The sequence below is a fragment of the Acinonyx jubatus genome, chromosome D2 (assembly GCF_027475565.1).
Source record: "Acinonyx jubatus isolate Ajub_Pintada_27869175 chromosome D2, VMU_Ajub_asm_v1.0, whole genome shotgun sequence".
In the NCBI taxonomy this organism is placed as follows: domain Eukaryota; kingdom Metazoa; phylum Chordata; class Mammalia; order Carnivora; family Felidae; genus Acinonyx; species Acinonyx jubatus.
The window spans coordinates 45378942-45391194 of NC_069393.1; the positions used below are offsets into that span (position 1 = coordinate 45378942).

General features: G+C 47.8%; 1 protein-coding gene across 7 annotated transcripts in view; it reads left to right on the forward strand.

The window, feature by feature from the left end:
- WDFY4 (WDFY family member 4) overlaps positions 1-12253 on the forward strand; it is a 292598-nt gene that overhangs the window by 128772 nt on the left and 151573 nt on the right. For 6 of the 7 annotated variants that reach the window (XR_008291964.1, XM_053206796.1, XM_053206793.1 and 3 more), the window contains 5 exons: positions 479-604; positions 5612-5776; positions 8573-8776; positions 9477-9591; positions 10876-11033. Coding sequence is in view for 6 of the 7 variants with exons in the window: in XM_053206796.1 (XP_053062771.1) it covers positions 479-604; positions 5612-5776; positions 8573-8776; positions 9477-9591; positions 10876-11033 (768 nt within the window). In the remaining variant the exon portion in view is untranslated. The remainder of the gene's footprint in view (positions 1-478; positions 605-5611; positions 5777-8572; positions 8777-9476; positions 9592-10875; positions 11034-12253) is intronic. The other variant, XM_053206795.1, reaches the window with a different exon arrangement.

Consider the following 12253-nt stretch of genomic DNA (forward strand, 5'->3'; position numbering starts at 1 on the left):
CCCATGGGGTAGAGAATGCAATTTTCATCTTACAGAGAAGGAAACTGAGTTGCCAAGAGGCTGAATAGCTTGCACAAACCCAGCTTTGCAAGAGGCAAAGTCAGATTGCCCTGCTGGTCAATTCCACATTCCCTCTGCTACACTCTGCACTGTGCTCAAAGCCTTTGAATTCCTCCTATGTCCTCTGTAATTGCATTTACAAAAATTCATTAAAGTTGATTGGGACCTCAAACCAAACAAAAGAGCTAAACTTGATGCAGGTTGTGTGGGCCTGCAGCATCTTATAGGAGGTGTGTATTTCCCTCACACGCCACTGAGTGGGCTGAAGTTCTACATATGGGCCAGCCACCTAGACTGTTACTGTGCCGTTTCGTCTTTCCCACTCGGGCCCCCTGAGAAACATGATGCACTGGCTGGAAAGCTGGTCCCACTGGCATGCAGCCATATGTCTCTCTATAGTCCTTGCCCCCTCTTTCAGGACAGCCTGGATGCCATGCTTCAGTGGCTCCTGCAGAAGCACTACAGTGAAGAAGTCCTCCGGGTTGGGCTGTGCACCGAAGGTGCCCTGCTGCTTCTGGAAATGCTGAAAGCCACCATGAGCCAGGTGAGACCCATTCCTTACATCTCACGAGGAAGCTCTGATGGGAAGACAACTTTGGAAGGGTCACCTTGGCTTTTTCCAGCAGCTTCCTGGTAATGCTGATAATTAGCAAGTGTCATTCAGGATGCCTGATAGAAGAGGTGTGGGGCTTCCTAGTGATAATTTAGGTGCTCAGTGAGAAACTCAGCCTACATGTCCTCAGTGGAGTTTGCGTGCTCTGGCTGGAAGACATCTGTTTTCCATTTGTTTAAATATTTGAGTTCCTTCACTGGGAGATTTAATGCTTTCAGTCAAGAGAACATTTTTGAGCAACTGATTTGGGTCAGGAGCTTAAGGGGACTGGTGGGGGTGGAAAGGGACCTGTTCCCTCAAGGAGCTCACCCCCACTGGGACAGGCGGGCCTCAAACATGAGGGAGCTGTGAGGTAGAAACCTGTTAGAGAAGACAGATGCCCACCAACTACTTACATGACACCGAGACCCATCTATTCATGCCTTCAAGGTCCATCAGAGGTAGGTGGAGAGGTTATTTTCAACGTGGAGGCAAGTGTGAGGGGGTGAAGGCCATGAGGGCTGTGAATGGGAGTCATTATGAGCCAGATCAACAAGAACTTGCATGAAAGGCTGAAAACGTCTGACTTCATTCCGTAGACACCAAGGGTCTTGGAGGAGGCTTGTGTGTAGGGAAACCTTATTGCTTCTGGGAAGTGATTCATGCTTACATTTACAGTTTCAACAAAAGACAACGATGGAAAGTAAAAATCACCGTAATCACACCCATCCAGAGATAACCACTGTGAACTTTAGTGGAAGCTTCTCCCACACACCTAAGATTATACCACGTCCTTACAGAGGACTGGGCCACATAAACCCCTCTTGCCTTTGTTTCCCAAACAAAGGAAATTTATGTTCTTTCTCAGAATGTTCATTGTTGTAAAAAGTCTGTAATGAACTTTCTTGAGCTGATCAGATCCTTTTTCTCTCTAGTTTGATGTTCTCCTTAGCGTGAATTCTGAGATGTGGGATAGTGGGTCAAAGTGTCCTTCGTGTTTCTTTTGGATGCACTTCTCAGGAAGGATGCATTAGACATTATACATACACCTCCCTCCATCTACTGTATATCCTGCCATCTTGTATGGGGGTGCCAGCCCAGTCCTCACAGCCTTAGCAACACCGCCAAACTGGTGATTTCATGCTTGAGTTCTCTTGTGTTCAGTATTAGTGAAATTGCTAGCATTTTTTCATATGCTTATTAACCATCTCCATTTATTTTTCTGTGAATTGCCTATTTGAATCTTTTGCTAATTTTTCTCTGTGTGTATGTGTGTGTGTAATTATGGTAAGAAAGTACAGATCACGCTTTTTGCTCTTTTTAAAACCAGGAATGTATTTAATTTTCATTGTATACTCTATTAGCATGTAATCAGGTGATCGGCTGCTTTTTTCTTCTAACCACTTACGTACTGTGAATTACATCAACAGATTTTTTGCATTTTTGCAAAGATTCACTGAGTTCCTCTGTTCTTATTCTTTCAGTATACTTCCTTATTCTGTTTGTAACTATTTTATTTACGACTTTGAGTTCATGTTTATAAATGATAGCAGGCTGCAGTTTTCTTTTGTTGTATGTTTGTCAGATTTTGGTATCAGTATCATGCTAGCTTTTAAAAAAACTTGTTCTTTTTTTTATTCAAGAAGATGTTAAATCCATAATTCTTATATTATTTAAATTATTCCTATGAAACTTCTTGGGCCTAAGTTTTTTCCATTATTGCTTTGTTTAAGCTCTTAAATGTCTCTTTGACCTTGTTTAGGTAGTAGATATTTTATTCAGCTTGCACAAACGGTCTCTTTTAATTCATTTAATTTCTGTGTAATTATTTCCCCTTTCTTAGTCTGTATTTGTAGGCTCATGCTCTCTTTACCCCACCCCCTCCCATTACCTAAGGATCTGGGGACTTGAGGATTGATTTAAAGAACCAACTTTGGATATATTCTCCTGATATTTTTCTGTCTCGTTCTACCATTTTCATATTTAGCATCCTCATTTTTTTTTTTTTTTTGGTAGTTTTCTGGAGTTAATGCGATTGCAGTTTTAAAGACCTCTTGACTTGCATTTTTCTTTTCTTAAAATTTTTTTTTAAAATTCAAGTTAGTCAACATGCAGTGTAGTATTGGTTTCAGGAGTAGTTTCCCAAGAAGTGCCCTACTTAATGACCATCACCCATTTAGCCCAGTCCCCCACCCACCTCCCCTCCAGCGACCCTAAGTTTGTTCTCTGTATTTAAGAGTCTCTTATGGTTTGCCTCCCTCTCTGTTTTTATCTTAGTTTTCCTTGCCTTCCCCATGTTGATATGTTGTGTTTCTTAAACTCCACAGATGAATGATGTCATGTGATATTTGTCTTTCTCTTTCTCTGACCGACCTAATTTCACTTAGTATAATACACTCTAGTTCCACCAACATTATTGCAAATGGCAGCATTCTTTTTGATCTTTCATTTTTTGATTGCCAAGTAATATTCCATCATATATGTGTATATATAGTGTATATATATATATATATATATATATATATATATCTCACATCTTCTTTATACATTCATCAGTTGATGCATATTTGGGCTCTTTCCATAATGTGGCTATTGTTTATAACACTGCTATCAACATTGGGGCGCACGTGCCCTTTCAAATCATCATCTTTGTATCCTTTGGATAAATACCTAGTAGTGCAATTGCTGAGTCATAGGGTCGTTGTATTTTTAATTTTTTGAGGAACCTCCATACTGTTTTCCAGAGTGACTGCACCAGTTTGCATTCTCACCAACAGTGCGAAAGCGTTCATCTTTCCACTCATCCTCGCCAACGTCTGTTGTTTCCTGAGATGTTAATGTTAGCCATTCTGACAGGTGTGAGGTGGTATCTCATTGTGGTTTTGATTTGTATTTTCTCTGATGATGTGTGATGTTGAGCATCTTTTCATGCATTTGCTATCCATCTGGATGTCCTCTTTGGAAAAGTGTCTATTCGTGTCTTCTGCCCATTGCTTCACTGGATTATTTGTTTTTTGGGTGTTGAGTTTGATAATCTATACCTTTATAGATTTTAGATACTAACCCTTTATCTGATATGTCATTTGCAAGTATCTTCTCCCATCCCGTCAGGTGTCTTTTAGTTTTGTTGATTGTTTCCTTCGCTGTGCAGAAGATTTATATCTATTTGCTCCACATCCTGGCCCATGTCTTACGTTGTCAGTCTTTTAGATGTTAGCTACTCTGCTGCGTGCATCTATCCTTTGGAACAGACAGCATTATGTCCACTGCGCAGATATAGAAACCAAAGCTTACAGGGATTAACTCAGGCAGGGTCACAGAGTGAGGGCACAGTGGACGCATGTGGGTCCGGCATCAGCATTACAGCCCAGGTCACTGCCGTGCCTAAGAATCTTCAGGGGTCCCTTCTGGTTAGTGCATCGAATCCACATTCCTCTCCCAAAAATCCAAGTCTTATATGTGACCTTAACTTTCAGCTCCTGTGCGGGTCACTGTGAAAATAAACCTGAAGTGGTAAAATGTTTCCTTTAATCCTCAACAACAACCTTCTGAAATGGGTCATATTGCGATCCTCGTTTCACAGAATGGGGGCTGGAGAGGTTAAGGAACTGGTCCAAAGCTACACTATCAGTAAGTGGCAGAGGCAGCATCCGAACCAGGCACACTAACTCCAGAAAAAGCCCTTGGAACTCTGAGCTCTGGCATCTCCCATAAATCTGACATTGTGCTCTAAGAACCTCCATAATTATTTGCTAGATGCAGGTGACTTCGGAAGCAGTGTCTCTGTCTACCTGCTTAGCGCAAACCAGACTCTCACCAAAATCCTGTGAAGGAGATTTTAAACTGCTCTCTAATGGTTCCATGCATGCTGCCTTTGTTTCCACAATTAGGTTTGTCAGTTCCAAGTCCTTGGTAGCTACTTGGTAAACATGACATCTTAACTCAGGTACATACAGCCAGGACTCAAGGCAAGCCGCTGGGAAGATGAGAAGCCACAGATGGGGGAGGCTAGGGCTGAGGAACCTGACATCCACCTATAACATCTGTAGGAGGAGGCTGAGTCCAATTCAGTCTAGTTGTTGGCGTGGCGCCATTGTTGGGTGACTCTAATATTAAGGTTAGTAAATTTTCAATTTCCAGACTATCCATTCAGGATATAGCAGGACCTCAGGCAGCCACTGGACATACTGTGGCTGGAGTCAGTCTCCAGACAAAGTGACTGGTCATGACTGCTCAAGGGAACTGGCCTTCAGTGTGGCACTTGTGTGCAGCCAAGATGGAGGCTCGGCCATATGGCCAAGGCCAAGTTCTGGTGTGCTGGCAAACAGGTGCCCAGATCCCCTCGGGATACTGGTTATCAGTTCAGCGTAACATGGTCCATTCCAGACCCCTGGCTGGTGGGGAAGGGGCTCCTCAAGACCTGCCAACCTCAGACAAGGTTTGTACTGATATTAGCCAGGGTAGGGTCTACAGCTGGAAGTATTAGCACTGGGCTGCGGAAGGCTGGAGTTGACTCTTACTGGCAAGTTCCTTGAACACAGAGGCCATGTCTAATCACATACAGGTAGTATAAGGAAGACAGCCAGACTTTGTAGCCAGATTGCCTGGGTTCAATTCCTGGCTCTGTCCGTTACCTGTCGGGTGACCTTTGGCAAGCTACTTAACCGCTCTGTGCCTCTGTCTTCCCATCTGTAAAATAGAAGTAGATGTAGAACATACTTCAGAGGGTTGCTGTGAGGGGAGAAGAGGAATGTGTGTGAAGCCTTTGGAACAATGTCTACACATGTTAAACCCTTCCCCAGCTGAAGACCGGTATCCCTCGCTAATCCATTGACTTAGGTGTCTTGCAATTAGGCGTCTTGTTGAAAGTCTCAGAAATGCCTAGATTTCAAATCCTCTGGCTCCCCTGCAGCCATAGTCATGCTCCCATGCATCGCCTCTTATGAAGTATGTCTTCAGCCCTCAGCAGGCTCTGGAGATGATGCCTGGGAACAGACCTTCCCTGCCAGCGTGCTGCACTTCCTTGGCCTTGTGCACAGCACCTACCCCCAGGACCCTTCCTGGCGGGCCCCGGAGTTCCTCCAGACATTGGCTACTGTCACCTTCCCTCTGGGAACCCACAAGGTAGGACATGCCACTGCCCTGCCCAGTGAGAGCAGGGGTGAGTGCCATCATGCTTCAAGGGCGAAGGGCAAAATTCCTCCCTACCTCCACCCCAAGTTAAAATACATTTTAAGGCCACTTGCCTGAAACATTAAGTAAACAACTTGGGTAATTTTCCTTTTCTTGGCTGAGATGCAGCTTGAGTTCTGAGTTCTGAGATTCAGTAATTTTTTGAGTTGTCAGGAGTCTCCGTAATGAGAAATTTGAGGTAGACGGAATCCAGTTCTATATGGAATATCCCCACTGCTAAGGTGAAACAACAAGTTACATCCCAGGAGGCCAGTGGCCTATGCACCAGCCAGGGGACGGGGAACAGGAATGTCCCGTCTTCTGGTCTCAGGACCCTCATCCTGTTTGCAGTCCATGACTCAGGACTCCGTGCAGTCAGAGGGTTTGCTGAGGGCTCAGCTTAGAGCCAGACAAGCTGATGTTGGAAGGGCAGGGGGCCAACTGGGTCCTGAGAACATGGTGTGCATGTAGGCCACAGGAAGAGGAGCCCAGCAGGCCAAGGGAGCCCAATGGGCTCGGAGCATCTAGGAGCTGAGAGGAGCAGGTAAGGACAGTGTGAAGGGAAGGCAGGGGCAGGAGAGGAAGGGCAGACAGACCTCCCCTCATTGCCCCTACCACAGTGCAGTAGGAACCTGAGACCGCCCCGCAGGGAAGGTGAACTATGACGCCTGTCTCCGAATCCATAGCCATAGCTAAAGAAACATGTTAGAAAGCATGCCGTGGAAGGTTTAGAAGGTTTAGAAGCATAAGTGGGAGGTTTAGAAGCCATGCCATGTGCCGTGTGGGTGTGTAATATTTGCCCCATAATTATTTGCTCAACAACCAAATGAATGAACGAAAGTGCTCTTTCAGTTAATCTTTTCTAGAAGTATGTTCATGGTGACAGACAGCATCTACTGAGCACCTGCAGCAGTCCTGAGCCTGGTGCTTGGGTTAACCGTACTAGCACCCTGGGCAGGTGGTGTCTGTAAGAGGAGAGTGAGATCCAGAGAGGCCGAGTGGGACTGGCCAGTTTCTGCTGTGTTTAGTGGGAGCCGTAAGACCCATCTCACAAAACAGTTGAGAGAATGAAACTGGCTATAGTTTACATGATTCACGAGTGACAGAGCCAAGATTGAAACCTCACTCTCTCACCCCAAGGCTCATGTCCTTTGCATCAGTCAGTTTAAAATACAATTCAATGGCCAAATAAAGTTTGAGTAACTAGCTTTAATGAAAAAACTAAATACAAAGATTAGAAGATTTGCAAGAAGATAAAATGGTTTGGTGGGCTAATACCAACTAAAGGAACATATGGGGAAAGTAAATGCTAAAAAAAGATGCAATAAAGAGCAAAGGAAGTCACTATGGACAGCCCTGGAGAGGTGGTGGATGGGACAGAAGCCAGGTGCCCCTAGGCCAGGCAGGGAGGAAGAACAGTCCTACAGACCACCCCTCCCCAACCCCCCAGACTGGGGCCTCTGGAGGTGGCCGGGACCCCAAAGTCCACGGCCTGACATTCTCGGCCCAGGTCCCCACCTCAGCTCCTACACCCACAGGCCAGGCTTGCCATCTGCCTGCTAAGTCGGGGTTCCAGCCGGCCGCCTGCCCGCAGCTCTGGAGCACACTCTGACGCGGGGCTCTTCCTCCTCATACTCAACAGTTCCTGCCTGGGGGCAAGCCTGGCCCAAATTCACCTCCCCAGTGACTGCAGATGAGCCAGACCCTGTCTTGGGGGCTCCTGGCTCCAGTGTCAGAGCACTTATCCCCACACCTCCTAGCCTTGTCCCAGCTCCAAGTCAGCTTCAAAAGGCCTTTGTTGTACAGAAAGTGTGACAAGCCCTCTTCACGCAGAAGGCTGGTGGCCACAAAGCTTTGATATGCTGTGAATATATATGGCATCTTTCCAGTCAAGGCCGCATGGAGCTAATTAATGCAGTCACCACCTCCCTAGGTGCCATTAAATTCATTTTATGGCTTAATTAAGAATGGCTGTGTTAATTTTATGAATGAGCAAAGGGAGGTGCTGACAGATGAATGTGCATGAAAAGTTCATGGGCCAGGAGTCAGATGCCCCCAGCCGTATGTCCTTGGATGTGTCATTTGGCCTCCCAGCGTCCCCATGTCTTCCTGGACGCATCTGAGCCGATGACCCCTGCCTCATTGATCTCCCAATATTTTTATAAACATAAAAATGAGAAAGTGAAGGCCAAGGTGCTTCAAGGACTTGGATGCCAGGACTTGAGGAAGTCCTGCTTCTCTCACCTGAGGGTCCTGTCTGTCGACATCAGCCGAGCCTGGCAGGCAGTAAAGGTGAGTGAGGTCTCCACCAGGAGGTGGGAACAGGCTTTCTTGACCATAGTTCATGGGGCCGGGCCTTGTCATATGTGCTGTTCTCTCATTGTATCTTCACATGTCTTTGTGGGTCCTTTTCATCATTGCCACGTGGCTGATGGTGAGCTGTGGCTCTGAGGAGGGGAGTGGCCTGCCCAGGACACACCCTGGGCTTCATTGCTTACCACTACAGGCCTCTCTTGCTCCATGCTCTGGTTCTTTCCATGGCTCCCACCTATCTCGTGTCCAGAGACCATAGCCCGCCACCTCATAAGCAGTGGGACTCTGGAAAAGTCTCTTTCCTCCTCAGAGCCTTGATTTCCTTATGTGTTAATGGGTTTAACAAGAATCCCACCTGTGCACACCTCAGAGGTGAATGTGAGAGCACTTTGAGGCGGGGCAGGCTGCTCATGCTGCGATTCTTTTGTCTTTGAGGAGCCCATGACTCAGCCTGCCCAGAACGCCAGCAACCCCGGGGTTGCGACTGAAGGCGACAGCATTGCAGAGGGCCTACAGGCTCCTGCCAAGTCACATCCCGCCCGGAAGCAGCTGAGGGATTTCACGCAGCTGCTCTTGAGGGAGCTCTTGCTGGTGGCCTCCAATCCCAAGCAGTGGCTGCCATTGGAAGTGCTCTTGGAGGTGAGTTGGAAAGGGTGTTGTTGGGCCACGTGCTGTGGGAACAGGTCTGGGAGGGCGTGGGCACCACAAGGGCAGGGTATGCCCAAGGAGACCTGAGAGCTGATGTCTTTTGAGAGCTCACCTAGGTCTGTCGGTGAGCCTCCTTGGCTGGTGGTTGAGAACATTTTCTGGGACAGCAGTGATATGGTGGGAACCATAGATAGACCCTTTGCACAGCAGGGAACTCACCAAGCAGCATGTGAATAGATGGAAGAGGGCAGATTTTAGCCAGGTTCCCAGAAGGAACCTGAAGCAGGGATTTTAGGGAAGTGACTTACCGGGGGCTCTGCTTTCCGGGGAAGCAGGGAAGGAATGCAGAAGGAGATGGGGGAGAAGCTAGCTAAGAAATGGTCTCAGCCACAGCCTGGTCCCATGGGGAACACAGGTGTGCTATGTGCGTCCCAGAGTTGGCCTCACCTTGAGGCATCTGCCTGGTAGTCATTGACTCTGGGTGTTCCACAACTTCCTCCATCCAGCAAGGGGGCATCACCTCACCGGTGAGGCAATTTCATCAGCAGAGGGCAGTGCCCTGGAGAAGGATAGTTGTGAGCTCTCTGCAGCCTACACTCCCAGCAGATGTAGTATTAGCGTATGAGCCGGTGAGCACTAAGTGGACATGATGGTCGTGTGGCCACTCTCTCAGTCCCCAGTATGCTTCCAGGCTTCTCCAGACAATGCCACCAGCCAACAGAAACGGGATTTCCAATCTGAGGTCCTGCTTTCCACCATGGAAATATTTCACACGATGAGTGGAGGCAACATGCCCATGCTCAGAGGTGAGTGGGGGTGACTTTCTCCTCCTTTATGACACAAAGCTTCTGGAAGCTGAGCAGGAAAGCCAGTGTGCCCACCAGCTACTGACCTAGCCTCCGGGTCACAATGCTGCAGTGTTTCTTAGGAGCCATGGGAAGACGTCTTCCACCTGCACGTCAGCCCCTCCATGACTCTGTGATAAGACCTCCCAAAAGCTGCCTCGAGGCCCCAGGGGAGGCATGCTTTCCACTCTCCATGACACCCCTGCCATCACTGGGCCACTCAGAGGCAGAAGGCCTCTGAGCTAAAATCAGTTCTCCTCTGGCTTCAGTAGGATTGGCCTCTTCCCATGAGGGAAGTCAAAATGTCGACTGGAATTTAACATTCTTCTGCTCAGCATCTTGCTCTCTGCACCCAAGACTGGGCACAGCAAGTGTTTCTTAAATGGACGAACCTGGATGAAGACACTGCCATTGCCCCTAAGAAGTTCAGACTGAAGCTTCCTTCAGAATACTTAGTTCCAGAGAAGCTGTACCTTCCCAACAAGATTAAACAAAAGTCCTCTCTGTGGTTTCTGAGCCATGGAATCCTTAGTGACATGGCTTACTTATCTTCTGGACTCTTCCTTGCCCCACAACGTGGCAACCCTGACTTTTGGTCTTTCTCGGGGAAGGGCAGTAAGGTAGAGCAGTGAAAAGCGTAAGCTTGCTATTCCCACTTCTGCTCTTGGCTCTGTCACTAGATGGCGATGTGACTCAGGGCAGGTGCCTGAAGCTGTGAGTGAGGATGGCAGTTGTGGCTAACTCAGGGGGTCGTTATAAGAATTAGCTGAGACCATCGCATCCCCATCTGAGCACAGTGCCTGCCATGATGGTGAGCACAGACAGTTCAATGTGGCAGCTTTATCCTCTGTCCCTTTATCCCCTGTCCCAACAGGGCCTCGGGTCACCATGACAGCCTTCCCATTTACCATATGACTTAAATGCTCCTCCCCCTCCCCCCAAATGCCTACTGGAAGAAATGCTGCTCCTCGTCTGCCTTCTCCCCACTTGGTTTATATGACTGACTACATTGTTAAAGACCTATTTTTTTTTTGAGAAAAAAAATGTGTGTACATCGGGCACCTACTGTGTGTAAGACCCCATTTTCCAGCAACAGGGTATACAGAAGGTTACAATGGGGTATACAGAGGTGAGTGAGATGTGGTTGGTTACCGTGAGGGGCTTGAAGACTGTCGTGGAGAGAAGACCATTTGAAGTCTGATGATTTCTCAGACCTGGTCTGTGTCCTCCCACCCCCACTCCCAGGCAGTAAAGAGCCTCAGCCGAATGCAGAAGCTGCTTTGACTCCTTCACTTGCAAGCATCTCCTACTTCACCCAGAAGCTGGTGGAGAAACTATACAGTGGGAAGTTCTCAGCTGACCCCAGACACATTCTTCTCTTCGTCATAGACCACATCACGTTGGTAAGAACCCTGGGCTGGCCATGGTGGGGGAGAAACTCCCACTGACCCACCAAGTGACTCACTGTTGGCTGCTATCTGGTCGGTCCAGTTGGCCCTGCTGTCCTTCCTGGAAATAGATTCCATGATGGGTGAGAGGAAAGAGGACCTTGATGGCCTAGGTAGCACCTGGTGGATGTCGAGTATCCTGCAGGGCTCTTAACCTCAGGCCACCTGAGATCCATCTCAGTGACTGGGAGCTGCAGCCCCCTGTGCTGGCACCTGAGCAACAAAGGTCCAAAAAGCTCTTTATTTCCAAAAGACTTATTTCATTTCATTCTTAATATGCACCTCCATGGGTCACATGTGGGCTTTCCTGAAATTGCCACAAGAGTACTTTTTCCTAGCCCTATTATTCCCACTGTGCTCTCCTTCCCTCCCCAGATGGATCTACATACACACCCACACGTGCAAATGTGTGCCTATACATACACCTTTAGACGTAAGCATGTGTGTGTACATGTGCACGCGTTCTTTACTGTACATGTGTGCACACACACAGAATCACACTCTCAAAATTCTAGAGTTGAACCCTTTACTTTGTCCTCACCTCACATTCTGGGAACCTTTCCTGACAAGTGGTCATTCAGTCTTTTTTTGAGCCCTCCCTGTCTGAGGAGCTCATGATGGTGTGAGGCAGTCCCAGCCAGTGGGGCACCAGTGAATGCTGGAAAGCTGAAATCTGCCTCCAGAAACTCCTGCCAGTCATTCTTGGCATGTCCTCTGCAGCAGAACCCAGGGGGATTCATGCTTCGTAGAGAGGATGACGTCAGTGTCCCCAACACCTCTGTCTCTGCAGTCAACCCCAGACCCCAGGACTGGGCCTTGGCACATTTCCTAGGGCAATAGTCATTCTGACTGATGCACATTTCTGGGCAGGCCCGAACAGAATGCATTCAGATGCTTTCTCAAGAAAAACCCCAAGATGGGAGAGATATCCCTTGTCGTCTCTGAGGGGATTAGAATCAGATTGTTGGGACGTTGTGTTGAGAAACAAGGGAAGCCACTGAGGTCCCGTCTTACTTGGCTCAGGCCACTTTGACAACATTATGGGCTGGGCAGCTGAACAAAAGACATCCTTTCTCACAGTTCTAGAGGTTGGGAAGTCCAAGGTCAAGGCGCCAGCAGATCTGGTGTCTGGGGAGAGCTCTCTTCCTGGTTTGCAGATGGCCATCTTCTGCCTG